The 27,687-nt window shown below is 53.2% G+C and overlaps 4 protein-coding genes across 8 annotated transcripts; 1 reads left to right on the top strand and 3 right to left on the bottom strand.

The window, feature by feature from the left end:
• Positions 1-176: 176 nt before the first annotated feature.
• Positions 177-7,891, bottom strand: RGL2 (ral guanine nucleotide dissociation stimulator like 2). Of its 2 annotated transcripts, XM_033216766.1 has the most exons (18): positions 7,360-7,716; positions 6,944-7,140; positions 5,549-5,632; positions 5,122-5,300; positions 4,938-4,988; positions 4,552-4,849; positions 4,032-4,283; positions 3,846-3,949; positions 3,654-3,738; positions 3,505-3,573; positions 3,209-3,283; positions 2,553-2,585; positions 2,314-2,435; positions 2,124-2,219; positions 1,931-2,042; positions 1,535-1,825; positions 949-1,063; positions 177-832 (listed from the first exon to the last, which is right to left on the bottom strand). In XM_033216766.1, exons 2-18 carry the CDS (start codon positions 7,097-7,099, stop codon positions 621-623), a joined length of 2,334 nt encoding a protein of 777 aa, XP_033072657.1. In that variant the 5' UTR covers positions 7,100-7,140; positions 7,360-7,716; the 3' UTR covers positions 177-620. The 2 variants fall into 2 exon arrangements, with proteins under 2 accessions (XP_033072657.1, XP_033072658.1); XM_033216767.1 differs by lacking the exon at positions 6,944-7,140 and having other exon boundaries at positions 7,360-7,891.
• LOC117088523 lies at positions 7,098-8,755 on the top strand. The gene is made up of 3 exons (XM_033219814.1): positions 7,098-7,105; positions 7,476-7,623; positions 7,715-8,755. The coding sequence occupies exons 1-3, from the start codon at positions 7,098-7,100 to the stop codon at positions 8,468-8,470; spliced, it is 912 nt and encodes a 303-aa protein (XP_033075705.1). The 3' UTR covers positions 8,471-8,755.
• TAPBP (TAP binding protein) lies at positions 8,198-24,032 on the bottom strand. 3 transcript variants are annotated; one of them, XM_033216780.1, is made up of 8 exons: positions 23,882-24,032; positions 23,572-23,742; positions 23,094-23,354; positions 13,655-14,053; positions 12,963-13,304; positions 12,794-12,883; positions 12,619-12,653; positions 8,198-9,940 (listed from the first exon to the last, which is right to left on the bottom strand). In XM_033216780.1, the coding sequence occupies exons 1-8, from the start codon at positions 23,916-23,918 to the stop codon at positions 9,929-9,931; spliced, it is 1,347 nt and encodes a 448-aa protein (XP_033072671.1). In that variant the 5' UTR covers positions 23,919-24,032; the 3' UTR covers positions 8,198-9,928. The 3 variants fall into 3 exon arrangements, with proteins under 3 accessions (XP_033072671.1, XP_033072668.1, XP_033072670.1); XM_033216777.1 differs by lacking the exon at positions 12,619-12,653; XM_033216779.1 differs by lacking the exon at positions 8,198-9,940 and having other exon boundaries at positions 12,307-12,653.
• ZBTB22 (zinc finger and BTB domain containing 22) lies at positions 23,919-27,650 on the bottom strand. Of its 2 annotated transcripts, XR_004438650.1 has the most exons (3): positions 27,524-27,650; positions 24,363-26,857; positions 23,919-24,032 (listed from the first exon to the last, which is right to left on the bottom strand). XR_004438650.1 is itself a non-coding variant. In XM_033216773.1 (2 exons), the coding sequence occupies exons 1-2, from the start codon at positions 27,596-27,598 to the stop codon at positions 24,887-24,889; spliced, it is 2,046 nt and encodes a 681-aa protein (XP_033072664.1). In that variant the 5' UTR covers positions 27,599-27,650; the 3' UTR covers positions 24,297-24,886. The 2 variants fall into 2 exon arrangements, 1 of the variants encoding a protein (XP_033072664.1); XM_033216773.1 differs by lacking the exon at positions 23,919-24,032 and having other exon boundaries at positions 24,297-26,857.
• Between the last annotated feature and the right edge of the window lie 37 nt (positions 27,651-27,687).

Raw genomic sequence — 27,687 nt, forward strand, 5'->3', positions numbered from 1 at the left:
TACTGAAGAAAAATTGTTCTGAGGAAACTTTTTTCACCAATACCTCACTTACTTTTTGCTCTGTTCATGGGGATAGAAAACATTGTGCCCCTTCCTGTTCCATGGCATCTACCTTCAGCCAATTCCCCACCCCCACTCATAGCAGCCAGTTCATACGCACTACAAGAACAGGGGAGTAGAATTCAGGTAGTGTTTTGGTTTATTATCTTAGTGTTGTCACAGTGATAGAAACCCCCCAGAGTGGGAAGAAGAACTCCTGCGAGGACCTACTTTTTGCCATTTCCCTCTGCCCTGGGGCTCAGAGCCTTGAGGCCTTTGCCTAGCCCTTTGCATATTAGGATATGGCCAAGAATCAGAAACTGATGCGTTTTTTCCAGCACTACCTGTGTGCTGCACAGGTAGGAAGCTACACACAGGTATCCAACTTGGTTACAAGACACCAGTTCCTACAGGGCTGGATTTCTCAGCTGTCTGGTAAACCAGTGGTACTTCACTGCCCCAGGATGGCTGGCTACCTTTCTGAATTTCTGTCTCAATGTGATACAACTGCCACCATTCAGGATGGCCACCCACATCTGGTATGCACACCATGACTTCTGTAAGCCAACGCGGCTTCCTCCTCAGAACAGTGCCCGTGCAATCTTCCTCCCTGTGGCCTTGATCCTGGGAAAGGAGCCCCCTCCTCCCTCACTCGGAGGAGTTCCTGAGGCAGACGGGCCACTGGTGACGCCAGGTGTAGCAGCAGAGGACCTTCGCCGCTGCCGCAGGAGGAAATCGTGTGAAGCTCCATCCATGGCGTAGAATACGTTAGCCGAGGCTGGGATAGTCAGCTCTGAAGGTTCAGGGGGTGGATGTCAAGCACAAACACAGTCATTCCCCCCACAGCCGCCCAGATGTGGAAGCACTCCACTCTCCTCCCGAGTCTGCCTTTCCCTCGTGGCCTCTGACCTCGCTCCCCTGGCAGCAGCTGTACCAGCTCATACTCTGAAACCACTGCAGAGTCACGATTGTTTTTCTTAAGGACACGACTGATGACACTTGGAGCCTTGTCCTGGCTTGTCACCTGGCAGGACAGGAGACCAAAAGAGCAATCAATCAGCCATGAATTCCCATCTTTCTACCCTTAGCCACTGAACCCAACCACAAAAGGTTACTTGTGTCCAAGGCTTTAAAAGGAACAGGGAAACCCAATACGGTGGCTTCCTATACCCCATAAGCCAGCCCACATGGTGCCCAGTGAAACAGAGCTGCTTGCCTTTGGGGAAACTGCTGTTGATTCTGAAATTTTAATATGGCCACCAAAAGTTTAAGGTGTAGCAACTAATGCAAAATAGCCATCAAAATAAAACAAATTTCAGCTTGTATTGAAGACCAGAGTTTACAAGATAAAATTAAAAATAAATAAAACAACTGCCAAAACCAAAAGTCAAAATTAAAACTACATTCAATTCCATTTGGTTGCCCAAACCTCAGACATTTATAGTCCCAACAAGATACCATCCTTCACCCCAACTCCATCCCAAGGCTCCCTCACCAAAATGCTCTTATAGACGCTGCCATCTTCCCCCAGCTCCATCTGGACTCGGATGATTCGGCAATCAGAGGCCCCTGGCCCAGATCCCCCTTCCCCATATCCAGTCCCCCCGGAGGCCCCTTCTGCACCCCCACTCAGCGGGGAGCCACAGGAGGCTGAGCGGCGGTGACCTCGAGAAGGCCTAGGGGAGGAGGCTGGTGGGGAGAGATGGCTGGGGTCAGCTGGACTGTGCAGGGATGGACTGCTTTCCAGGGCAGAGTCTAGTGATGAGACAGATGGCCACTTCATGTGCTAGGAATAAACAACATGGGACTGGCATGAAGGCAGGGAGGTTAAGGAAGAAATATTTACAGAGTGAGGGTCAGTGTCAAGGTCAGAGTCAGGAGCAGAGCTCACCTGGGCCAGCCGAGTCAGCAGAGGAGCAGGAGTTGTAGGCACCTCATCTCCCGCCATACTGGGCCGGTCGCAGGACACAAGTGGGGTAGGGACCCCAACAGAGCCCAGAACCCTACAGTGGCAGGAGATTGGGAGGATCAGAAGAAAAGTGGAAGTTCCAAGTAACCACCCCCCCAGCCAGTGAATCTCTCACTCTGTCCACTGCGAGATGACCAATGTTGGCCGAAGCACCCGTGGGGCAGGAGGGTCACTGGAACCAGGTGGCTCCACCTCACAGGATACACGATGGCTGGGTTAGGGGGCAAAAGACAGAGCTCAGGACATGACACCAATCCCCTACACCTGGCCAGAGCCCTAGAGTCCCAACCTCACCCGCCAGTCACCTCTGAGCCTCTGTCAGTGGCCGGAGCCCCTGTAGCCACCTCTGGATATCATGGTCAGGTTGGAGGTTATAGCCACGACATTCATTCTGGAGCCGTCGCAACTCAGAAAGGACTGCAAACTCCTGGGAAGAAGCCCTCAAACTGCAGGAGCCAAAACTCAGGGACACCTGACTTTCCCCCCTCCCCTTCCGGGAACATGGATTGGGAAGTCCAGCATCCAGCCCAGGCACTCCACTCACCTTCCTCCGCTTGTCAAAATTGATGTATCCATTCTGCGAGGAAAATGGGGATGGGGTGAAAGTTCTAACACTACTTTCCAGGCCACAGAGAGAGAATATCCCCTCTCTTAAACACACACAGCCACATCCAACTCACAATCACTTCCCTCTAGCCTCTCTGACTCTTCTATCCCTCCCTGCCTTCCCCCTCAATCTATCATGGCCTAAGCACCGCACTTGACCCTTTAAATTTAATACCTCAGGTAGATAATGAGTCTGCTTTGCAAATGAGAAGACTGGATAGTATCCAATTGGATAGGATTCCTCATCCAGAGAGGATAAGGAACTTGCCCAAGGTCTCAGTATTTGTTTATTTAACAAACTCTAGCAATAGAGCAGGAGCCCATCACAAAACCTAGATGTGCTTATGTTTCGGGCACGTTCTAAGCACTTGACAAATACGAATTCATTTAACCCTTACAATAACAGATCTATGTAGATGCTATTTCTAGTTTCTCATTTACAGACCACTGAGGCAACCTGACACAGAAACAGATCTGGCTTTATCCCACACTCAGCTATTTGTGCCTTATAGCCCCTTGCAAGGGGGGGATCTGTTGGACCCTGCAGCCCACTTGTTACATCATCATCATGACACACACACACACACCACTGACCTCCAACTCATCCTTGGAGGCTGCATCCAGCATCACAAGGTCCTTCAGGAAGGTGCCAAGGTATGGGACTATACCCTGAGGTCAGGGGTCAGGGTCAGATGTGCCTGCCATTGATGTGAGGGCCCTCCGTCCCTCTGCACTTGCCCTCCCCATTGCCTCAGAGAACAGATTTCATTCTCCTTACCCCTCACCCCTCTGTGCCTCCCTTACCCATCCTTCAGGCTGCTCCCCCAAAACATACTCCTCACCCCTTCATAATCACAACCCCCAAGCCCACCACCCAGCTAGTCACTCACCCCACCCCGGGAGCCAGACCTCGGGGCCTTCTTGGAGTGTGGCTCCAGAGGAGACTGCAACTTTACCTCCTGGTGGTGACAAAATAAAGAGACATGGTGGAGCAGTAGGGAGCAGGGAGAGGGGGGAATGCCGCAAACCAGGCTCTCACCTGCACGAGCAGCTCCCGACTCTGGGAATAATTATCCTCCTCGGAGAAAATCTGGCAGAGGCTAGAAAAGACTCTGAGGCTGTCCCTGGGGGAGGGAGAAAAGTGGCCCTGAGGACAGGCCTGGCTCTGTCACCCCCTCTTCCCTGCCTTCTGAGGAACCCCCACCCCAGTCCAATGCCTCAGCCTCCCCACCTGGTTGCTTCCCCCCAGGCTGCCCGAAGCCTGTGGATGGGGCTGGACTGCAGGGCTGACACCACAGCATAAACTGAAGAGAAGTTTCGGAGCAGCCGGCACTCCTGTGGGGGTCAAAGAGAGCTAAGGCTATGGGAGCCCTCTCCGTGCCATAGCCACCCACCGTGGGGCACTCTTCTCTCTCACCTCCGCCACGCGGATCCACTTCTCCAGGAGGCGGGCCCTCTGCGGGGGACGGAGTGGCCGTATGGTCACCTCCCCAGGTCCCTCTCCGGTGGAGGTAGCCCCCAGGACAGAACTAACCACTGCCCCTGCCACCTTGTTGAACTGTGTGACAGTAGCTCGGACAGATGGGCAGAGGTGAGAATGTCCTGGCCGGTCTCTGTGACCCCACAGGCCTCCCAGGCACTGAGAGGGGATCAAATTGAGAAATAGCTCCTGCAGGGTAGAGGTAAGAGGTTAAAGTTCATAGTCAAGTGAGGTCAGCCTTCCAATATTAGGGATCTGAGGATCTTAGGTGGCCAAGGAACCAGAGGGGCACGGGGTTTGAAGGGTAACAACCAAAGGGAAAAAGGGAAAGTCAAAATGGTAGGTGAAGGAGGCTAGGAGCTGGATCAGGAAAGGGTGGAAGCAAGGAAAGGATCTGGAGTCAAGGAGAAGTTAGTAAGGGGTCAGGGGGCATACGGGCCAGAGGTCAGGGTCTCACCGCATCTAGCAGGGTCAGCTGTTCGGCCAAGTGGTCAGCGAGGAACACCAGGACATCCGTGGGGTCAGCAGGGGGATCGCCGGGGAGGGCCAGGGGCTTAGGAAGGTCGGGGGCCTGAGGGTCCACCCGGGACCGGAGGTTGCGGATGAGGTCAGCGCTGCCCCCCCCAACACCCTTCCCTGCTGCATACCCTGTCTGAAGTAAGAAGCTCTCAAGCCGGTCAAGCTGACCCTTGGCCTCAGAGCCAAAATCCTCAGGGTGAGAGGCCAGCCAGGTTGACAGCACAGAGATGGCTACCCTGGGAGAAGGGAATCAGCCAAGAGTGAGAGGTAAAGCTGCAGCCTGGGCAGAGTAGACTGTGAGATTAAGAACCAGGGGTCACTCACTCTGTTGTCCTCTCTAGTTCACCGGTAGGATAAGATTCAAGGGCTTCCAGCCTGAGGGGAAAAAGAGGATCTATCTGTCCATTTTTCCCAAACCCCCAGTGATCTTACCTATTTTGGTGGGATGTTGGAACTTTAGGAAATCTGGACAGACACTCCACGACCCTGGGTCCCTTATGACTCTGACCTGTCAGCCATAAGCCCTAGCAAGGCAGGCGTCGAGGTGAAGGCCCGGTGGGTGGCCAGGAAGGCTGACATGAAAGTTCCATCAGTCCCTGATGTCCGGGTATCCAGTAGGTGTCTGACCAGGGCCTCCAGAGTGCCAGCTCGGAGCCGTCGGGAGGAACGCGGGGGAGGCATAGGGACCTGGAGGACACAAAGAGATGATCACCAACCCTTTCTCCCACTCTGCCCCTAGATTTCTGAGGACAATCCCAGACCCAGGAGATGTTCCAGCCTCATTTTTCTGATATTCAGAGAGGGCAAAAGTCTTGGCCTATGTCATACAGCGGAGTCCAGGACTCCAGAACTCTAACCTAGCACTCTGGCCAGAAAGTCAGCCAGAGGGAGGGAAATGAAGAGTCAGAGGTGAGAAGCTAAAGTCATGATCTCACCAAGGGATCAAGAGGTCGATATTGGCGGCTTGTGACAGTAAACACGGCACCATCCTCCTCCTCATCCCAGACGGACACAGGAGCCTGCAGGAGCAAGGAAGGGGAAGTCAGACAGTTCCACACCACCCCCCACTGCCCTCAGCCTTCACCCCAGGCCCTGCTTCTCCCTCTATACCCCTCACCTGTGGTGGCAGGGCATAGTACCAGCGAGTGCGAGGAAGGATGGGGGGAGCTGGTGACCCCAGGTCTCCCCCACTGGGGCCCAGACAGCCCCACCCCAGTCGCCTCAGGGCCCCGCTGGAGTCGAAGGGGCTGCAGTGGAGGTGTGGATGGAGTACAGGAATCCTGATCCTGGAGACCCCCAAAGCCCTTTCCTCCCAGAGCTGAACCCACACACAACAGAGAAGCAGGGTACAAAGAGCAGGAGAGGGAAGCGAGAGACAGCAAGCCAGAGGCAGAGACTAGAAGTAGCTGAAACCTCGGTTCAGGCACTGCCGCATGCCCCACCCCTCCTGGTCAAGGACTAGACCAGCCCAGAGCTTTAGTCCTTCTCAGGCCCCCTTTCACCCTGGTCCCCCGGGTAGTGCCTCCACTATCTCAGCCCTAAGGGATCCCTGAAGGTAGCAGCTCCAATCCCAGTCCAGGAAGGAAAAGGGGAAGTGGCATGATGGGGGCTGGGGGGCGGTAGACTCAGAGAGTCACGTGGCCCCAGTCCCTCCCCCGACCGATCCCGAAAAACCAGCCCTGCCAGTCAACCTGCCCTCACTTAGGATATGGACCTAGGAGTTCAGGGCCTCGGGGCCCCAAATCCAAAATCTGGCCCCTCCTGGGGCCTGAAATCCTGCTCCTGGCCACCACCATTAATCCCTAATGAAAACAGGTAACCACTCTCTACCCACCCTAGGATCATTCCTCCAGGTCCCAGAACCGTGGCTTCCCAGGTCCCAGGATGGGGGGGGGGGGGCGTAAAGGGGAGGGAGGGAAGGAGGGGTCACGAAATCTGAGGGCTCCCTCCCCAATCCCAGAGTCAGAGGAGCTGGTTACTGTGGAAACAAACCCCTCCCCGCCAAACAAAAACAACGAGGGAGACAGGGGACAAGACACGACTGCTCAGAGAAGTAGGCACACTCAGGCAGGCAGAGGCAGAGGGCCAGAGACCCGCAGGGACAGCCAGCCAGAAGTTCCAGGCAGGTTCTTGCGGGCAGGTCCTGAGTCACACTGACAGAGAACCACACAGACGCCCGGACTCCCCGCAGCAGAGAAACGGGCCGACACCCAGGGAGGTGCGAGAATAACTGAGGCAAGGAGGAGGAGATGTAGGGACCCCAGAGACAAGAGAAAAGTGGAGACTTCAGAAATACATCCGCCCCCTACCTCCCACCACCCGCGTCTCACCTCTTCTTCTTCCTCCTCCTCTTCCTCCTGCCCCCCGCCCATGACCAGGCCACCTGGGCCCCCACCCTCATCGGGGTCCCGGCTTCGGAAGCTGCTCAGTACGACTCCCCCTGGGGGGCTCGTGTCCAAAAGCAGCCGCAGGGGCCGCGGGAGCATGGCCGAGTGAAGGAATCAGCGGGGTCGGGCCATGGGGGCGCCTGGGGAGAGACGGGGTGGGGTGGGGGTGGAGAGTCAGGCGGGCGCGGGGGAGCCGGGCAGGGAAGGGACGTGGGTGGGTGTCAAGAAGACCGGAAGGGAATTCTGCAGGAAGGCTGGGGGAGGGGGGCAACAGAAGGGTGAAATACGGTGGCCCTTGGTGCAGTTGGGGGAGGAGGGGGTCACGAGTACGGGGACGCGCAGGGTGCTCAGGCTCTGACCTGCTCGGGAGGGGTGGGGGCAGCGTGGGTCCTGGACCGCTGTTGCCGTCGGTCTCCGGCCCCGAACCAAGTCCCCTCCCCGGCTTTTCCGTACCCCCTTGAACCCCCCCCGCTAGGCTCCCGGGCCCTTCCGCCCTTTCCGCTCCCCCCCGCGTCCGCCCGCTCCGAGAGCAGGAGCCAAAAGGGGAAGGAAATGAGGACAGGAGCCAGGGCCGCGGACTAGGGGAGCGCCGGACGCTCAGGGACCAGGACCCAGGCGCCCGAGTCCCCAGCTCCACTGTCCTCCGCCTCTACACTCGGGGATTCTGGAGACCACGTCGCTCCGCACTGAACTGGAATAAAGATTCCAGTCTAGATTCCAGTCTCCAGCCCCTGGGGGAAGGCAGGAGCAGAATTTGACATTCCCTTCCCCAACAATAACACGGCTAAAACTCCCGCGGGAACCATTTCAGGAGGAGAGAGAGCGGGTCACTCCATCCCCACGGGATTGCGCTCCCCACCACAACCCACGAACCCAGCTGACCGAAATCCCAGCCGGGTTTTCCGAAGAGCCCTCGGTTCCCGCCCCCTCGGCAGGGGGCGGGGCAGGAAGCAGCCACATCCGGTTCCAGATTCGGCTCTCTGGGGCTTCCGGCGCCGAGGCCTGGATCCCTGTCGGCTCGGCGTCGCCTCGCGGTTGGAGTGCCCTCCGCTTGAGCGCATCTTATGCGCCAGTAGTGGCGCCCGACCCCGAACGGTGTCGACGGGGCGTTCTCTGAGGGGTTCAGGGTCACTGGAAGGGACCAGAGGTGATTGGAATATTCACTGTGCTTGGAAAGGGGTTGGAATGAGAGGCCCGTTTGGAAGCACGGGAATACAACTTTATTCCCACGCCATCAGACCCGTTACCCAGTCGGTCTGGCCAACAGTCCTGACTAGGAGATCCCTGAGCTGCGCCGCCGCTTCCTTCGTCAATATCCAGCAGCTATTTGAAGAGCGCCCTCCAATGGGGCTTACGTCCCTATGCCGGCGCGGGGTTACAGCAGTGGACAGACAGGCCGGTCCTTGTCCTCGAGGAGTCCATGATCCGCGGGGAGACAGGCATTTAACGACGACTCACATGATCACTTAAAATACAACTGTGGTGAACCGCACAAGAGGGACGCGCGGCAGTCTGCGGGGAATGACGAGGCCGACCTCGTCTGCGACCCAGGGAGGCCGAGGGTGGACCAGGAGAGGGCTGGGAACTGGAGGTGGGCGGGAGGCGGTTGGTTCATTGGAGGAAAGGAATAGCTCTGTGTGTGATGAGCATTGAGAGGAGGGCTGGCGAGCACCATCTAGGGCTGGAGAATTAGGCAGTGGCTGCAGCGGGGGCGGTAGGGGGCACACATGGGCCAGGGCAAGAAGAATGGGTTTGGCCCTAGAGCACGGGTTCTCCAAGTGTAACCTCGGCCCTACAGGTCGCTGAGACTATGTCAGGAGGTATGTGAGATTAAGACTATTTTTTATAACAAAATTAAGATGTTATTTGCGACCAGGCGCGGTGGCTAACGCCACTAATCCCAACACAGGGAGGCCAAGGCGGGTGGATCACGAGGTCAGGAAATCGAGACCATCCTGGCTAACACGGTGAAACCCTGTCTCTACTAAAAAATACAAAATTTTAGCCAGGCATGGTGGAGGGCGCCTGTAGTCCCAGCTACTCGGGAGGCTGCGGCACCAGAATGGCATGAACCCAGGAGGCGGAGCTTGCAGTGAGCCGAGATCTCGCCACTGCACTTCAGCCTGGGCGACAGAGCGAGACTCTTGTCTCAAAAAACGAAACAAAAAAAGTTTTTTGCCGTCTTCATTCTATAAGAGTGTACAGTGGAGTTTTTCAGAAGCTACATGATATGTATTGACACCATGGTTCCCACAGTGAATGGAATGTGTGCCTATGTATTCGCGTGTTTTAAGTTTTTCTGTTTTAAGTTCTAGTACCATAAATATTGATAGCTATAACCCACATACCCAAAAGCTTTTTGGGGTCCTTGATGATTTTTAAGAGGCCTTGAGAGAAAAAATTTTGAGAACCACTGTCCTAGAGCTCCAAGAAGGTGAATGCCATAAGCTGTGTGTTTTTTAAAAAAACATTTCTTGGGCCTGGTGTGGTGGCTCACGCCTGTAATCCCAGCACTTTGGGAGGCCGAGGAGGGCGGATCACCTGAGGTCAGGAATTCAAGACCAGCCTGGCCAATGGTGAAACCCTGTCTCTACTAAAAATACACAAATTTGCTGGTGTGGTGGCATGTGCCTATAATCCCAGCTACTCCAGAGGCTGAAACCAGAGAATTGCTTGAACCCAGGAGGCGGAGGTTGCAGTGAGCCAAGATCACGCCACTGCACTGCAGCCTGGGCAAGAGAGTAAGACTGTCTTAAAAAAAAAAAAAAAATTCTCCCTGTATAAGTGAAAAAAAAAAAGCATTCCAGCCACTCAGTGGAGAGAGATTGGAGGGAGTAGGAACAGATGATGGGGTATTATTTTGGGGAGCTACTACAGACGCTTGGGCCAGAGATGATGGTGGCTTCCACAGGATGGAGGTGAGTGCCCTCACTCTGCTTTCTGGAAGAGAGGAAGGTGGTGAGGAATTCAGAATATTAGAAGGCAGTTGAGGTGTACATGGTCAGTCCAGAGACATATAAACTATCATGGGCACAGATGATGGGAGAAGGATGAGGCTAACATTTTCTGCCCTCCAGACACTGCTGAGTGCTCTATCTCCTGCATCTTCTAAAGGAGATACACTGTCTTCCTTAATCCTCCTAACAGTCCTCTCAGGCTCTGCTGTCCAATATGGCAGCCACCACCCACATTTGGCTATTGAGCATTTGACCATGTGGCTAGTCCAAACTGAGATGTGCTGTTTAAAATAAACACCTGCTTTCGAATACTTAGGGTGGAAAAAGGGCTGCAATTTCTTTTCTTTTCTTTTTTTTTTTTTTGAGACAGGGTCTCACTTTGTCACCCAGGCTGGAGTACAGTGGCACAACCTTGGCTCATTGCAGCCTCGACCTCCCAGATTCAAGCGATCCTTCTGCCACAGCTCTGCAAGTAGCTGGGACTATAGGTGTGTGCCACCGTGCCCAGCTAATTTTTGTTTTGTTTTGTTTTGTTTTTTGAGACAGAGCCTACCTCTGTTGCCCAGGCTGGAGTGCAGTGGTGTGATCTCGGCTTACTGCAACCTCCACCTCCCGGTTCAAGCAATTCTCCTGCCTCAGCCTCCTGAGTAGCTGAGATTACAGGTGCACACCACCATGCCCGGCTAATTTTTCTGTATTTTTAGTAGAGACGGGGTGTCACCATGTTGGCCAGGCTGGTGTTGAACTCCTGACCTCAGGTGATCCGCCCACCTCAGCCTTCCGAAGTGCTGGGATTACAGGCGTAAGCCAACTCTCCTGGCCGAGATTGTAATTTCTTTTTCTTTTTTTTTTTTTTGAGACAGGGTCTCACTTTGTCACCCAGCTGGAGTACAGTGGCACAACCTTGGCTCATTGCAGCCTCGACCTCCCAGATTCAAGCGATCCTTCTGCCACAGCTCTGCAAGTAGCTGGGACTATAGGTGTGTGCCACCGTGCCCAGCTAATTTTTGTTTTGTTTTGTTTTGTTTTGTTTTTTGAGACAGAGCCTACCTCTGTTGCCCAGGCTGGAGTGCAGTGGTGTGATCTCGGCTTACTGCAACCTCCACCTCCCGGGTTCAAGCAATTCTCCTGCCTCAGCCTCCTGAGTAGCTGAGATTACAGGTGCACACCACCATGCCCGGCTAATTTTTCTGTATTTTTAGTAGAGACGGGGTGTCACCATGTTGGCCAGGCTGGTGTTGAACTCCTGACCTCAGGTGATCCGCCCACCTCAGCCTTCCGAAGTGCTGGGATTACAGGCGTAAGCCAACTCTCCTGGCCGAGATTGTAATTTCTTTTTCTTTTCTTTTTTTGAGACAAAGTTTTGCTTTTGTCTCCCAGGCTGGAGTGCAATGGTGTGATCTCGGCTCACTGCAACCTCCACCTCCCAGGTTCAAGCGATTCTCCTGCCCCAGTCTCCCGAGTAGCTGGGATTACAGGGGCCCGTCACCACGTCTGGCTAATTTTTTGTATTTTTAGTAGAGACGGGGTTTCATCATGTTGGCCAGGCTGGTCTCGAACTCCTGACCTCAGGTGATCTTCCCACCTCGACCTCTGAAAGTGCAGGGATTACGGGCGTGAGCCACCATGCACAGCCTGTAATTTCTTATATTGTTTACATGTTGCAATAATATTTTGGATGTACAGGTTGAGTATCGCCGGTCCAAAAATCTAAAATCTGAAATGTTCTAAAACCTGAAATTTTTTTAGTGCCAACATGATGCCACAAGTGGAAAATCCCACAGCTGCCTTCATGTGATGGATCACATATATTATTTAAAATATTGTGGCTGGGTGCAGTGGTTCACACCTGTAATCCCAACGCTTTGGGAGGCCAAGGCCGTGGGCAGATCACCTGAGTCAGGAGTTCGAGACCAGCCTGACCAACATGGCGAAACCTGGTCTCTACTAAAAATACAAAAACTAGCCAGGCATGATGGTGGGTGCCTGTAATCTCAACTACTCGGGAGGGTGAGGCAGGATAATTGCTTGAACCCGGGAGGTGGAGGTTGCAATGAACCGAGATCACACCACTGCACCCCAGCCTGGGCGATAGAGACTCTGTCTCAAAAAAAAAAAAAAAAAGAAAAGAAAAGAAAACAAAGTCTTCAGGCCATGTGTATAATGTGTATTGGAAACATAAATGATTTCTGTGTTTAGGTTTGGGTGTGATTCCAAAGATATTATATATGCAAATATTCCAAAGCCTGAAAAAAATCCAACATCCAAAAACACTTCTAGTCCCAAGCATTTCAGATAAGGGACCAGAATTATTAGATTAAATAAGGTATATTATTAAGTTAATTTTATCTGTTTCTGCTTATTTTTTTAATGTGACTACTAGATTATTTAAATTTACATATGTGGCTTGCATTATCTTTCTACTGGACAGCACTGCCTAAGTAACTTTTTAAAATCCCTACAATCAAGGAAACAGATATAGATTAAGTAGCATGCACAAAGAATTCTACAGTTAGGATATAGTGCCAGGTTTTAACCCAGATCAGTGTGAATTCCAAGCCTAGGTTCTGCCTACCACACCAGCAGCCTCCCTCCATGGGTTTTGAGGTAGGATGAGGATATAAAGTGACAAGGGAAAGATAAAGTGGTGGAGCAATGTACCTTCTTTGAATCCTTGCAGGTGGACAGGTAGACAGCTGCGGAAAAAGATTGAGAAGGGATGGGATGCCGGAGTGGTAGAGGTGGAGGGCAGAGGGATGGGTATCAGGCTTCTGGGAGTAGAGGGGGAAAAAGTCCACCAGCCTCAGGTCATGGTCAGGGTGGGGCTCACACTCACCAGCCCAGCCCAGCGCCTTGAAGAGCCCGAGCAGAAGAAAGGCAGACAGGAAAAGGCCTATGCTGTCCTCGAGGGAGGGTCCTGAGAGACCTGGCAGGCAGAAGGGATGAGAGTGAGCTCCTGTCTTTCCGGGTGCTAGCTCAGGCTCCGCGGAGCTCCCAGCTCTTACCTGCTACCTCCAGGGTGACCTCAGCGCTGCGCCCCGAGGCAGGCAGGCTGGGATGGTGAATTCGACAGGCATAGCGTGCCCCATGCTGTTCAGTGGTGACTGGAGGCGGCTGCAAGTGCCCAGAGAGGCTGACAGAGCCATCGGAATGGTGGCGTAGGGCCGAGAGCCACCTCTGCCCCTCGGCCTTCTGAGAGCGGCCCCCTGGGCCACCCCGGAGTTCCCACTCCACCTCCAGGCCCCCAGGAGGGTAGAAGTGGGACACAAGGCAGAGCAACTCCGGGGGTGCCTCCCCTGGGGCGGCCCATGCAAGGGTTGCTGGCATCAGGGACACTTTGGGGGGTTCTGGGGAAAGAGGACGAAATGAGCATAGGGAAATCAGTCCATACTGTCCTCCCTAAGAGACCCTCAGTTTGCCTTCTGGCTTCCTTAGAACTAAAGAAGGTCGGGTTTCTTCTCCTGAAATGGGGAACCCACTGTCTCTCCATTGGTGCATCACAGAAATACCCATGCCAAAGCCCCTCAAATTCCCAGGAACCTTCTAGCCTCCCATTACCACTCTGACTCCCAGGAATCCGTTTCTATCTCTACGTACTTACCCAGGCACCCTCTTCTCCATCATCCCTCCCCCTATCACAGTCCCCACAATCCAGTGCCCACCCTCTACCCCTGGAGACCTCTGTCCCCCAACTCACTGTATACAGCAAGCTCCAGGGTGACCTGTCCTTGCAGGTATGGCAGGTGTATGGTGGCCAAATAGGTGCCCTCCTGAAAGGGTTGAACTCTAGGCAGCCAGAAGGTCCCATTTCCGGTCCATGGGCCCCATGGCTCATCATCATCCCAAGCAGCAAATGCCACGGCCCCTTCTTGGGCTGCTGGCATCTGGCCATTCAGCCCAGGAGTTGCAGCCAGGAGCAGATGTCCCTTACCCAGGTGCTGGCGTCGCCACTCTAGCCCAAAGGGAGGGGGACCCGGAGCCAGAGATGAGGCGGCCTCAGAGGTAGGGGGCATGTAGGCAAAGCTCAAGTCCAGCAGAGCATCTTGTCCCAGTCTCACTCGAGGGGAAGGGGTACCGGTGAGGACAGTCAGTACCACTAAGGAAGACAGGGGGATGAGGGGTTGGGAGGGGCATGAGGGAGAAAAAGAAGGAGAAAAAAATAGAGAAATGCAGTTATTGGGGAGGACTAAACTGCAGTTTACCCACCCCTCAGTTTTCTGATACTCACCATTTCCTAGTCCTCCCTGCAAACTCCTTTTGCTCTGCGACTGAGTGGCACCTAGTGTGGCTGAGGGTGAGCAGAGAGGTCTAGGGGTGGTGAGTAAGGGCAATAAGGGTATATGGCCTTTGAAGCCTACTCTGAACACATAGCACACTCAAGCTCGGGACTGCAGAATCCGAGGTCACTTCTGACACAACCTGAACCACTCTATCTCCAAGCACCACCCTTGAGGAACCAGGCCTTTCTTGATTATGGGTGAAGACAATGATTGAGCCATGACTGTCAGTCCTGTGGTGCTGTACAGAATATTTACTGACTCTAGAAGGTTCCAGCTATAGCCTAGACCTGAGCACAGACCTCTATGCTCTACTGAAGCAGTACAGTGCAGTGGCTAAGTGCCTGGAGCCTGGCTGACCTGGTTCAAATCCCCTCTGCAGCTTATTTATATGGCCTTGGGCCACTTCATTTCTCCATGGCTCAGCTTCCTAATCTCTAAAATTAAAAGTTGATAATAATAATAGTACCTACTTCATGAGGTTGTTGTGAGGGTTAAATCATTAATTCCTCTTGCTACTCAAGTCTATTCAGTTCCCAATTTTAGATAACAGAGACACCTAAATATCAAGGGTGCTTAGAACACTGTCTGGAACACAGTCTACACACGTTTGCTATAGTTACACCTAACTTAGCATACCCCAAGTCAATAGCATCTCTGCAACATTCCCCACCCTGCTCCAATGCCCATCTTCCCTGTCTTTGATGAATGATCACCAAGCCCACCAGACACTAACAGCAAACCCTTGGAGTTACTCAGATTCACTTATTCATTCAGCAACTATTGAGCACTGAAGATGTTCAAAGTATCCTGGTAGAAGACAGAATGGTGAACAAGACAGGCAGTCCCTGCCCTCAAATTGCCTATAGTCCAATGATAGACAATCAAATTGTCAAAAATTATGTGCTATGTGCTTTCCCCACCAGGACCTAACAGATCTCATATCTGTTTCCAACTCAGGTTCTCATCAATGTACATTTAGACAATTACAACAGCCCTCCTATCTGATCTCCCTATTCCTTCAACTTCTCCTTCACACTGTAGCCAAACAAGGTGACTACAAGTCTGATCCCATCATTTACCTGTTTAAAAATCCCAAATATGGGCCAGACGAAGTGGCTGGTTACACCAGATGGGAAGCTGAGGCGGGTGGATCACCTGAGGTTGGGAGTTTGAGACCAGCCTGACCAACATGGTGAAACCCCGTCTCTACTAAAAATACAAAATTAGCCGGGTGTGGTGGCACATGCCTGTAATCCCAGCTACTTGGGAGGCTGAGGCTGTAGAATTGCTTGAACCCAGGAGGTAGAGGTTGCGGTGAGCCGAGGTTGTGCCATTGCACTCCAGCCTGGGCAACAAGAGGGAAACCCCATTTCAAAATAAAAAATCCCAAATACGGCCGGGCGCAGTGGCTCATCCCAACACGTTGGGAGGCTGAGGTGGGTGGATTACCTGAGGTCAGGAGTTCAAGAACAGCCTGGCCAACATGGCGAAACCCCATCTCTACTAAAAATACAAAAATTAGCCAGGTGTGGTGGCAGGAACCTGTAGTCCCAGCTACTCAGGAGGCTGAGATGGAAGAATCACTTGAACCTGGTAGGTAGAGGTTGCAGTAAGCGAAAAATCATGCCACTACACTCCAGCCTGGGCAACAGAATGAGACTCTGTCTCAATAAATAAATAAATAAATAAATAAATAAATAAATAAATAAAATAAAAATCCCAAATACCTAGGAAGTCAGTCGATAAAGGCACAGACTGAAGCCACATGGCCTGGGTTCAATTTCTAGCCCTGCTTTTTTTTTTTTGAGATGGGGTTTTGGTCTTGTCACCCAGGCTGGAGTGCAATGGTGCGATCTTGGCTCACTGCAACCTCTGCCTCCCGGGTTCAAGTGATTCTCCTGCCTCAGCCTCCTGAGTAGCTGGGATTACAGGCACCTGCCACCATGCCCAGCTAATTTTTGTGTTTTTGGTAGAGACAGGGTTTCACCATGTTGGCCAGGCTGGTCTCAAACTCCCGACCTCAGGTGATAAGCCTGCCTCAGTTTCCCAAAGTGCTGGGATTACAGGTGTGAGCCACCGCGCCTGGCCTCTAGCTCTGCTTCTTACACACTGTGTGTCCTTGGGCAAATTATTTAACTGGTTTGTGTCCCATATTTCTCCATCTGCAATATAGGGATAATATTAAAACCTACGGCAAGGCTGGGCGCGGTGGCTCAAGCCTGTAATCCCAGCACTTTGGGAGGCCGAGACGGGCGAATCACGAGGTCAGGAGATCGAGACCATCCTGGCTAACACGGTGAAACCCCGTCTCTACTAAAAAAAAAATACAAAAAATTAGCCGGGCGAGATGGCGGGCGCCTGTAGTCCCAGCTACTCGGGAGGCTGAGGCGAGAGAATGGCGTCAACCGGGAGGCGGAGCTTGCAGTGAGCTGAGATCCGGCCACTGCACTCCAGCCTGGGCGACAGAGCGAGACTCCGTCTCAACAAAAAAAAAAAAAAAAAAAAAAAAAAAAAAAAACCTACGCCTATGGTTGTTGAGAGGAATAAGTGAGATTATGCATATAAAGTGCTTAGAATAGGGCCTGGCATATAGAAAATACTTGATAAATGTTAGCTGTTACTGTTTTCATTACCTTCATCATTGTCATGGACTTGCTGGTTAACTTGGGAAAATCATTTAACTGGTATTTTCCCCACTAGTCCAAGATCTGACCTTTGTCTGTCTTTTAAAAGAATCAAGTAAAATAACAAGTTTTTTCTGGGCATGGTGGCTCACACCTGTAATCCCAGCATTTTGGGAGCCTGAGGCGGGTGGATTACCTGAGGTTAGGAGTTCGAGAGCAGCCTGACCAACATGGTGAAACCCCATCTCTACTAAAAATACAAAAAACAAGTTAGCTGGGTGTGCTTGCAGGTGTCTGTAATCCCAACTACTTGGGGGGCTGAGGCAGGAGAATTGCTTGAACCGAGGAGGCAGAGGTTGCAGTGAGCCAAGATTGTCTCATTGCACTTCAGTGTGGGCGACAAGAGTGAAACTCTGTCTCAAAAAATAAATATGTACATAATAAAAATAGGCTTTTTAGGCTGGGCACGGTGGCTTACACCTGTAATCCTAGCACTTTGGGAGGCCGAGGTGGGCGGATCATGAAGTTAGGAGATCGAGACCATTCTGGCTAACATGGTGAAACCCCATCTCTACTAAAAAATACAAAAAATTGGCCGGGCGCGGTGGCTCAAGCCTGTAATCCCAGCACTTTGGGAGGCCGAGACGGGTGGATCACGAGGTCAGGAGATCGAGACCATCCTGGCTAATATGGTGAAACCCCGTTTCTACTAAAAAATACAAAAAACTAGCCGGGCGACGAGGCGGGCGCCTGTAGTCCCAGCTACTCGGGAGGCTGAGACAGGAGAATGGCGTGAACCCGGGAGGCGGAGCTTGCAGTGAGCTGAGAGCCGGCCACTGCACTCCAGCCTGGGCGGCAGAGCAAGACTCCGTCTCAAAAAAAAAAAAAAAAAAAATACAAAAAATTAGCCGGGCGTGGTGGCGGGCGCCTGTAGTCCCAGCTACTCGGGAGGCTGAGGCAGGAGAATGGCGTGAACCCGGGAGGCGGAGCTTGCAGAGAACTGAGATCGCGCCATTGCACTCCATCCTGGGTGACAGAGCGTGACTCCGTCTCAAAAAAAAAAACAAAAACAAAAACAAAAAACAAAAAAACAGGCTTTTTAGAACAACCAGCCCTCCAAAAGAACTTCTGATGGTTCACTCTCACCTACAGAACAAAGGCCAGCTTTCAAGGTATTTGAACATTCAGCCCCTAACCCACCCTTCCAGACTTCTCCTGCACCCTACAAACCAGCCACATAGAACCCCTTCCTTGTGCCTAGTAGAAGTGGTCATCATTGGGCATCTCTTTGCTTTGGTCATGAGGTCCCTTCAGTTTACAATGTCTTTCCCATTTTCTCCCAAACATCTATCAAGCTTGTCTAACCTCTAGCCCACGGGCCACATGAGGCCAAGGATGGCTTGAAATGCAGCCCAACACAAATTCATAAACTTTCTTAAAACATTATGAGATTTTTTCACAATATTTTTTAGCTTATCAGCAATCATTAGTGTTCATGTATTTTATGTGTGGTCCAAGACAATTATTCTCCCAGTGTGGCTCAGGGAAGCCAAAAGATTGGAGACCCGTGATCTAAATACTCCATGTACTTTAAGGTCACTTTCACTGCTGTTTCTTCCCAGAAATGTCTAGGTCCTTCGGGTAGAAGTAATCTTTTTCTTCTTGTTATTATCTGTATGTTATTTTTAGTCCTAGCTTCTGAGGCCTATAAAGTTAAACTGTTCTCAGCTTCATGGAATTGTTCAGTAGAGTAAAAACAGTATGCAGTTTCACTTAGTTTGTCAAAATCCAGAAACATACTTTTGAATTGCTAAAAAAAAAAGATCCACAGGCTGGGTGCAGTGGCTTATGCCTATAATCCCAGCACTTTGGGAGGCCGAGGCGGGCAGATCACCTGAGGTTGGGAGTTTGAGACCAGACTGGAGAAACCCCGTCTCTACTAAAAATACAAAATTAGCCGGGCGTGGTGGTGCATGCCTGTAGTCCCAGCTACTTGGGAAGCTGAGGCAGGAGAATCACTTGAACCTGAGAGGTGGAGATTGTGGTGAGCTGACATCATGCCATTGCACTCCAGCCTGGGCAACAAGAGCAAAACTCAATCGCAAAAAAAAAAAAAAAAATCCACAGGATTAATAAACAAAACCTGGCTGGGCAGGGTGGCTCAGACCTGTAATCCCAGTACCTTGGGAGGCTGAGGTGGGAGGATCACTTGAACCCAGCAGTTTGAGACCAGCCTGGGCAACATAGCAAGACCCCATCTCTATTTAAAAGAAAAAAAATTAAAATAAACAAAGCCTAAAGATTTTACAGTTTAACTTTTTTTTTTTTTTTTGAGACAGGGTCTCACTCTGTCACCCATCGAAGGTGCAATCCTCCCACCACAGCCTCCAGAGTAGCTGGGACAACACCCAACCTTTTTTTTTCTTGAGACGGAGTTTCACTCTTGTTGCCCAGGCTGGAGTGCAGTGGCATGATCTTGGCTCACGGCAACCTCCGCCTCCCGGGTTCAAGCAATTCTCCTGCCTCAGCCTCCCGAGTAGCTGGGATTACAGGCATGCACCACCATGCCCAGCTAATTTTGTATTTTTAGTAGAGACGGGGTTTCTCCATGTTGGTCAGGCTGGTCTTGAACTTTCGACCTCAGGTGATCTGCCCACCTCAGCCTCCCAAAGTGCTGGGATTACAGATGTAAGCCACTGAACCCAGCATTTTTTTAATATTTAGTAGAGACAAGGTCTGGTTATGTTGCCCAGGCTGGTCTCAAACCCCTGAGTTCAAATGATCCTCCCACCTAGACCTCCCAAAGTGCTGGAAGTACAGGCATGAGTCACCTCACCTGGCTCAGTAATATTTTAAAAGAATGGTGAGAATGTATCTTTCTTAATATACACAAAGTATATTAAGAAAGTATAGGCCTGGCATGGTGGCTCACGCCTGTAATCCCAGCAGTTTGGGACGCTGAGGTGGGTGGATCACCTGAGGTCAGGAGTTCGAGACCAGCCTGGCTAACACCAGCCTGTCACCAGCATGGTGACAAAACCCCGTCTCCACTAAAAATACAAAAATTAGCTGGGCGTGCTGGTGGGCACCTGTAGTCTCAGCTACTCGGGAGGCCGAGACAGAAGAATTACTTGAACTCAGGAGACAGAGGTTGCAATGAGTAGAGATCACGCCATTGCACTTCAGCCTGGGCAACAGGGTGAGACTCTGTCTCAAAAAAAAAAAAAAAAAAAAAAGGCCGGGCGCGGTGGCTCAAGCCTGTAATCCCAGCACTTTGGGAGGCTGAGATGGGTGGATCACGAGGTCAGGAGATCAAGACCATCCTGGCTAACACGGTGAAACCCCGTCTCTACTAAAAATACAAACAATGAGCCGGGCGAGGTGGCAGCGCCTGTAGTCCCAGCTACTCGGGAGGCTGAGGCAGGAGAATGGCGTGAACCCGGGAGGCGGAGCTTGCAGTGAGCTGAGATCCGGCCACCGCACTCCAGCCTGGGAGACAGAGCAAGACTCTGTCTCAAAAAAAAAAAAAAAAGTATATTTGGGGCCAGGCAGCTCACACCTGTAATCCCAGCAGTTTGGGAGGCCAAGGTAGGCAGACCAATTGAGCCCAGGAGTTCAAGACCAGCCTGGGCAGCCTGATGAAACCCCATCTCTACAAATAAAAATACAAAAATTAGCTGGGCATGGTGGTACATGCCTGTGGTCCCAGCTACTCAGGAAACTGAGGCACAAGGATCACTTGAGCCATGGAAGTGGAGGTTGCAGTAAGCTGAGGTCATGCCACTGCTCTCCAGCCTGCACTGCACCCCAGCCTGGGCAACAGAGGGAGACCCTGTCTCAAATAAATAAATAAGTATATTTGTCAACAAACATTTTAAAATATTTGATAAGACAAGTATAAATGTATATTAGCAAAATTATCAATGATCTTTGACCCTGGAGAGATTTCATTTCTAATTATACATCAGCACAACAGCTTTCATTTCCTTAAATCCCAAATCAAGCAAAAATGCTTGAAAAGAAACAGCACAGCAGACTGGGCGTGGTGGCTCACGCCTGTAATCCCAGCACTTTGGAAGGCCAAGGCAGGCAGACCACCTTAGGTCAGGAGTTCAAGACCAGCCTGGCCAACATGGTGAAACCCTGTCTCTACTAAAGATACAAAAATTAGGTGGGCGTGGTGGCACGCACCTGTAATCCTAGCTACTGGGGAGGCTAAGGCACGAGAATTGCTTGAACCTGGGAGACGGAGGTTGCAGTGAGCCAAGATCATGCCACTGCAACTGCACTCCAGCCTGGGCAATAAGAGGGAGACTCTGTCTCAAACACAGATAGATAGATAGATAGATAGATAGATAGATAGATAGATAGATAGCAGGCCGGGCACAGTGGCTCACGCTTGTAATCCCAGCACTTTGGGAGGCAAAGCGGGAGGATCACCTGAAGTTGGGAGTTCAAGACCAGCCTTACCAACATGGAGAAACCCCATCTCTACTAAAAATACAAAATTAGCTGGGTGTGGTGGTGTGCACCCGTAATCCCAGCTACTCAGGAGGCTGAGGCAGGAGAATCGCTTGAACCAGTGAGGCGGAGGTTCCGGTGAGCATGAGGTCATGCCATTGCACTCCAGCCTGGGCAACAAGAGCAAAACTCCATCTCAAAAATAAATAAATAAATAAAATAAAAATAAAAAATAGCACAGCACCTTGCTTTGACCCCCGTTGTCTGTGAGATTCAGACAATCTTACCACTCGGGCACTTCCAAGACTCCATCTGCACGTCCTTCACTTTCTACTTCACATTAGGATTATCCATGGCAAATCCGCCCAGAACCTCCTGGAGAGCAGAATCTACATCGGATCATCTTTGTGACCCTTAAGGGTACCCAGGGCCACCCCAGAGATTCTGATTTAATTGACCAAGCCAAGCATGGGATTGAATGAGGTTTCAGTATATTTTAGAAACCTCCAACAGGATTCTTATTTCCAGCGTGGACTGAGAACTGCTGAGTCCTAACTCATTCTTGGTGCTAATAAGTATTAAGTCAATGAATAAATTAACACAGTGCCATCTCTTGATAGTCACAACAGGAAAGGCAGCTGGGAAATAGTATGCACATTTTACAGTTGGAAAAACAAACTCAGAAAGCAAAGACCACTTTCATCATCACCTCGGTGGAGCCAGTAGCCCTAGGAAATATTCCTCCCCACCAGAGAGAGCTACTGTCTACACAAGAGCAGTGTTCCTCAGCTTCTGCCAGGGTGGGGGCTTGAGACTAAGAATGGAGGTATAGGCAGAGGTGAGGGTTTCAGCGTGGGTTTCAAGTCTGTCTCCCTGGTTCTGTGGGTAATTCTCAGGAGGGTGGAGGGAAGGGAGGGTGCAGGGTTGGCCTGTCCATCAGGCTTTGTCGCTTACATAAAATCCAGATAGAAAAGCTAAGAACTCTACAGGTATTCTACCCCGGAATACCCCGCCTCCACTGCCAGGACGGAGAGCTCCCAGATATCCAGGTCAGATTCTCCTCATTCTTGAATTATCTGCACAGTCCCTCCCACGTCCCAGCCCAGCAAAGCTTCCGACCCCTGGGCCTCAAACTGCAACGCACCCTGCAATGCAATAGGAACCACCCAATCTCCAGCAGCGTCCATCCGCCCACTCGAGCCCACTTGTTTGCGGGCCACAGAGCGGCAGCACATCCCCACACGCGGCTGTCAGGGAAGGTCAACGCGCCAGAGTCTAAAAGCCTTTGCTTTGCGGATTGCCGCAGCGCCGGGTGTGGGCGCAGGTGGGGCTAGAGAGCTGGGTTTTGAAAGAGTGAACCGCAAAGCTGAGGGTGCCGAGCAAGATACAGATATGGCAGGAGCAGAGAAAACACACTCCTGCCTCTGAACCCCTCCCACCTCGCATCACCTGACAAGTCTCTCCAGGTCTGGTGTCCGGAAACTCCACCTCTTCAAAGCCCCGCCCTTCGACACATCAGAAAGTAACCCCCTTGACCGCCCCGGCTCTCCCCCCACCCCCCGGAAGCCGCAGTATTTTTTTTTTTTAACTGGGTGAGGGCTAGAAGGAGCGGTAGAGATTGATTCATTCTAGCCAAACACCTCTCTTAACAAAAAAAGGAAACTGAACCCCGATTAGCGAAATGTCTTGCTCAAGTCCATAAAGCGAGACCCCCGGCTGATCTGGACCCTTAGAATCTACCCACCCTTCTCCACCTCCCCTCCCCAGCTACCTGTTGCCATGGTGATGAGAACAGGCTCCTGCTGAGGCTCTGGCTGTCGTCGCAAGAGGCTGGAGAGGCTGAGGACTGGGCTGGACATGCTGACCATCAGCCAAGCCCCATCCAGGGCCCGCGGGCAGTTCCGCGCCGGGGTCAGGCCGCTGGCCCAGTTCGCAGAGGCGGGGAGAGGGACGAAGCGGCTCATCTCACAGTGTGGTGCGGGGGCGTCCCGGGGGTACCGCCTGAAGGCAGCCTGGAGGGAGCCCGTGGGGTCTGAGTGTAGAGAAGGAAGTTGCAGATGTAGAGTCACCGCCGGGAAAGGGGCTGGAAGGGCAGCGTTCGGGGAACTTCAAATGCACAGACTACCCTATAGTGAGACTCACTTTATATAGGGGGAAGCTGAGGCCCGAGGTCACTGCCGGATCTAAAGAGGAGGGGGTTTCGGTGGAGGCGACAGAGGTAGGGGGGCGGGGAGTCCCTAAAGACTCACCGTGCACATTGAGGTAGAGCTCAGGGTCGAGGTCCGGCCGGGGCGGCGGTTCCCCCTGTCCCTGGCGCAACAACAGTGCACCGGGTCTCTTGGCCAGGCCCTTTCCGCTCGTATCCTCCACGAACCAACACTCGATCACCGCGGGTCCTGCCGAGACGGCGGTCGCCAGGCCTGGCGTATAGGGGCGCGAGTGAGGGGCGGCTTGGATATCTGGTGACCTGCCCACTCCCACCCTGGCGTCGGCTCCAGTGGGGCCACCTCCCCCCGCTTCCCTCTAGTTCCTGGGCGATGAGTCGCGGGGTTCGCTCACCCAAAGCCACAGCGAGGAGCAGAGACAGCGACTTCATGGCTCTGCGACCTCCTCAGCCAGCAACCCTCCTCTTCCTCCTTTCACTTTCACTTTCTTCCAAAGGGCGACGGGAGGGGCGGTGGAAATCCCCGCTCTGGTTAGGTGAGGGTGCCTGGGAGACCGGTGTTTCCTCACAGGCCAGGCAGAGACCCGGGAAAATCCTCTCCAGGTCTCACCAGGACACCCCAGTCTTACCGCGCCCTCTTGGACTACACAGCAGCCCCGAGTTCGAGCCCTCCCTGAGCCCAGGCACCCACCCCCCGCTCCCCAACTCCTGTGTGTGCTCTCCAGCATCCACTTGCCCGAAAACCATTACTCCTGCTTTCCCCCATCTGTGCGGCGTCCCCACCAAACACACGGGTGTCGGGAAGCCAAGTAAATGACCAATAAATATTTTAATCACTGTTAAAAAAAATAAAAACCTTGTACTCCTAAGACTTACTCCCTCCTTGTCTCCACCCACTCCTCCATGAGAACCGAGTTGGGAATTTCCACGGGAAGTGGGGGGGTGGCGAGGACAGAGAGTAGAAATAAAGAGCGCATCCTTGAGAGGGGGTAGGTTCTAGGACAAGGGTGGGGCTCAAAGGCCTGGTCTCCACGACAACACAAACACAGACTTCAGGCACAGACTACAACCACCTGACCCCTGACCCTGTGACTGCAAGATGCTCAACACGCCCCCTCTCCTACCCTCCATGTGCACCCTACTCTGTGGAGCAGGGGCTTCAGTGTACCCATCAGAGGGAAAGGAAGGGCTTAGTTCCGGAAATACCTTGGGAGGGAGGGGATGAGTAGTAGAATGGGCGGGCGATGGTGGAACTGTGGTTCCCCTTCCAGAATATATACAAGTCCACAGAGATAAAGGAAGACAGTAAGTGTGGTGGGAGATCACCCGGGGGTCACAGCGCCCTTGTATCGTGCTTATTCCCTTTCCCGAAAGCTACCCCACCCCAGTAGCCTGCCCCTTCAGTTTGCTCCTCCACCTCCACTGAAGCCCATCTCCACCTTGTGGACGCTGGGTGGGGACCAGACACGTCTACTGGACGGGGGCGTGGCCGCACTCGCTTCGTCGCCGCTGCCCCCGCCCGTTCCGGGAGACTCTCTCTTGGAAGGTAAGGATGGCCCCGTGGGCGTCCCAGGCCCAGGTCCAGCTCCGCCCCCACCCAGGCGGTGCCGTCGCTCACAGTGTCCTCGGTGGCGCATGAAGCTGTCTCGCCACATGAACTTCTTGGCGCAGACTCCGCACTCGTAGGGCTTGAGACCTGTGTGCGTCTTCATGTGCTCAGTCAGATGGTGCTTCATCTTGAACTTTTTGTTGCACACGGGACAGTCAAACGGCCGCAGATTGAGGTGCATGTTCACGTGCCGGTCCCGCATGCTCTTGTGGGAGAAGGCCTTCCCACAATGGCACAAAAAGATCTTATTCCCGTCCCCGCTGCCAGTCCCTCCAGGGACCCCACCAACGCTACCCGGCACACCCAGGCTCCCCACCGACGTGCCCCCCACAGTCACTGCCCCGTGTTCTGCTTGGTTCCCTGGTGGTTGGCCAGGCGCCTGTGAGGAGGAGGATGAAGACGACGGGAAGACCAAGATCTGGTTGCCCTGCATGTCCAAGGGAAGAAGTGGTCGAGGAGGGTGGGAGGGTGCATAGGAAGAGGGAGTTGGCCCCCCTGAGTCATCAAGACCTGCCCCAGGACCCCCACCCTCATATGGGCCAAAGTCATTGGAGGACTCACAGAAGTTAACCTGCTCCTCTCCCTTGTCTGGGGGCTCACTCAGGGTACGGACATCACTTATGCTGAGGGTAGCCTCAGGCCCTCCCCCCACTGGAACCCTGGAGCTACCCCCTAGTTCTTCATCTTCATCATCCTCACAGGTCAACACCAGGTCTTCCTCCTCCTCTTCCTCCTCCAGATCTGGGTCTTGGGGAACCAGTGGTGCTGGTGCTGGGCAATTACCACCTCGCTTCACGTATACCCAGTGTTTCTGTGGCATGATGCTAGGGGGTGTGTAGGTGGGTCTCCGGAGCCCAGCCCCAGGAACCACTGCCCCCCTCCCATCCCCACCATCATCGCACAGCTCATCTGCCTCCAGCAGCAGCTTTCCAGATGTGGCCCCCCCACTGCCAACGACAGGGGCTGGGAACACAGGGCCACCTCCTCGACGCTCCCCACTGCCCACTGCAGAAGCTGCAAATGCCTCTTGGGAGGAAGATGAGAAATCAGTGGACTCCCTGGGGCTGAAGTAATTGCTGCTGCTAGGAGATTGATTCTCACTGGCCCGGCTGGAGGCATGGGAGCGTGCAGAGCCCACGGTAGCAGGGGCCACAGTGCCCCCACTCCCGGATGGGACCCCAGCACCAGGGACAGTGACAGAGGTGGCTGCAGCAGTAGTGATGGTGGTGGTAGCTGAGGCCCGGCCTTCTCGGAGTAGTTCAGTGCACTTGTCCACAATGTGCCACATTTGGAGCACAGACCCCACTGTGAGGAAGTTGACAATATCAGCAGCAGCCATGCTGAGGCGGCCAGTGTAAGCGGAGGCTAGAACAGTCTCAAAGGCGCCTGGGTCCATGACACTGGGCAGTGAGATGGAGGTCATGCCCTTGAGTAGGACCTGATCATGGAAGTAAGGGGAGGAGGCAGCCAGGACAGCCCGATGAGCCCGGAACTCACGGCCCTGCACTCGGATAGACACATCGCAGAGCTGGCCCTGCAGACGCTGCTGATTGAGGGACTCCAGGAGGGCACTGGTCACCTCAGGGAAGGACACATGTACCACCGCAGCTGCTGGCAGGGGTAGTGGGGGTGGCGCCAGCGACAGTGGTAGGGGAAGTGCTGCCCCACTGGGAGACAGAGGAGATGGCTCCATGTTGTGGAGGGAGGGGATACCCCCCCAGCCACAGGAACAAAGAAAGGAAGAGGGCGGCCGGGGGGGTCTCTGGGAAGAAAAAGAGAAAAGAATAACGATAACATCTCATAACGACACAGCCCATTACAACTCAAAAATATGTTCACACTCATTATCTGTGTAACTCCCCACAACAGGGAGGTAGGTATTCCTCTCAACCCCATTTGACAGATGAGGAAACTGAGGCTCAGAAAGATTACAAGATTATCCAAGGTCACACAGCAAGTGGCACCGCCAGCAAACACAGGTATCTGACAAATCCTGTGCCCTTTCCTTGGAGGTTAGAGAAATAAGGTGCTCTTAGGGGGTGGAGTGGCTTCCTTGGGAATTATACCCTATTTCCCATTTACCTGGGAGCCTGACATTCCAAAATCTACCTTTTTGGTGTTTTGCACCCACTTTTTGGGAGGGGGCAGGGCAGCTCCGCTACTGAAAACCAACCCTCGCTCCATCTCCCCTCCATGCTATGACCCCCAAGCTCTCTCGTCGTCCACGCCCCCTTTACCCCAGCTTCTCTCTAGCCCCGCCCCTTTCCAGGCCCGCCTCCGTGCCCCGCCCACTATCGGGCCTTTCGACCCCGCCCCTTGTCTACCTCCGCCCACAACGGACCCCGCCCCCCCCGCTCCGCCCCAGGCGCTACCTCGGCCTCTTCTCCCACCCGGAAGGCGCCCCCCAACCTCGCGCGTCCCCGCTTACCGGGCCGCGCGCCCCCGGGCCCCCCCGCCCCTCACTCGGCGGCCAGAGCAGCAGCCTGGCCCCTCCCGCCGCCATCTTGCGCCGACTCCCTCCGCCCTCCGCCTCCGCTCCGCCTCCCGCCCCTCTGCCTTTAAAGGCACAGCCGGGCACCCCGCCCGTGCCGC

Source organism: Trachypithecus francoisi, unplaced genomic scaffold (assembly GCF_009764315.1).
Source record: "Trachypithecus francoisi isolate TF-2019V2 unplaced genomic scaffold, Tfra_2.0 Lachesis_group10, whole genome shotgun sequence".
NCBI lineage: Eukaryota > Metazoa > Chordata > Mammalia > Primates > Cercopithecidae > Trachypithecus > Trachypithecus francoisi.

Bases quoted from the DNA above. Each gene is read 5' to 3' on its own strand.
- LOC117088523 (XM_033219814.1), top strand. The intron at 7,624-7,714 runs GTCCCCAGCTCC...ATTCCAGTCTAG, and splicing joins ACCAGGACCCAGGCGCCCGA to ATTCCAGTCTCCAGCCCCTG.
- RGL2 (XM_033216766.1), bottom strand. From the start codon at position 7,099: ATGCTCCCGCGGCCCCTGCGGCTGCTTTTGGACACGAGCCCCCCAGGG. The intron at 4,284-4,551 runs GTGAGACCCTGA...TCTACCCTGCAG, and splicing joins AGCTGACCCTGCTAGATGCG to GAGCTATTTCTCAATTTGAT. The intron at 2,436-2,552 runs GTGAGTGGAGTG...GCTTCTTCCCAG, and splicing joins ATTTTGACAAGCGGAGGAAG to GAGTTTGCAGTCCTTTCTGA.
- TAPBP (XM_033216777.1), bottom strand. From the start codon at position 23,918: ATGAAGTCGCTGTCTCTGCTCCTCGCTGTGGCTTTGG. The intron at 23,355-23,571 runs GTGAGTCTTTAG...CTCTACACTCAG, and splicing joins GCTCTACCTCAATGTGCACG to ACCCCACGGGCTCCCTCCAG. The intron at 12,884-12,962 runs GTAAGAGCTGGG...TCTGCCTGCCAG, and splicing joins GGTCACCCTGGAGGTAGCAG to GTCTCTCAGGACCCTCCCTC.
- ZBTB22 (XM_033216773.1), bottom strand. From the start codon at position 27,598: ATGGCGGCGGGAGGGGCCAGGCTGCTGCTCTGGCCGCCGAGTGAGGGG. The intron at 26,858-27,523 runs GTAAGCGGGGAC...TTTTCTTCCCAG, and splicing joins GCCCGGGGGCGCGCGGCCCG to AGACCCCCCCGGCCGCCCTC.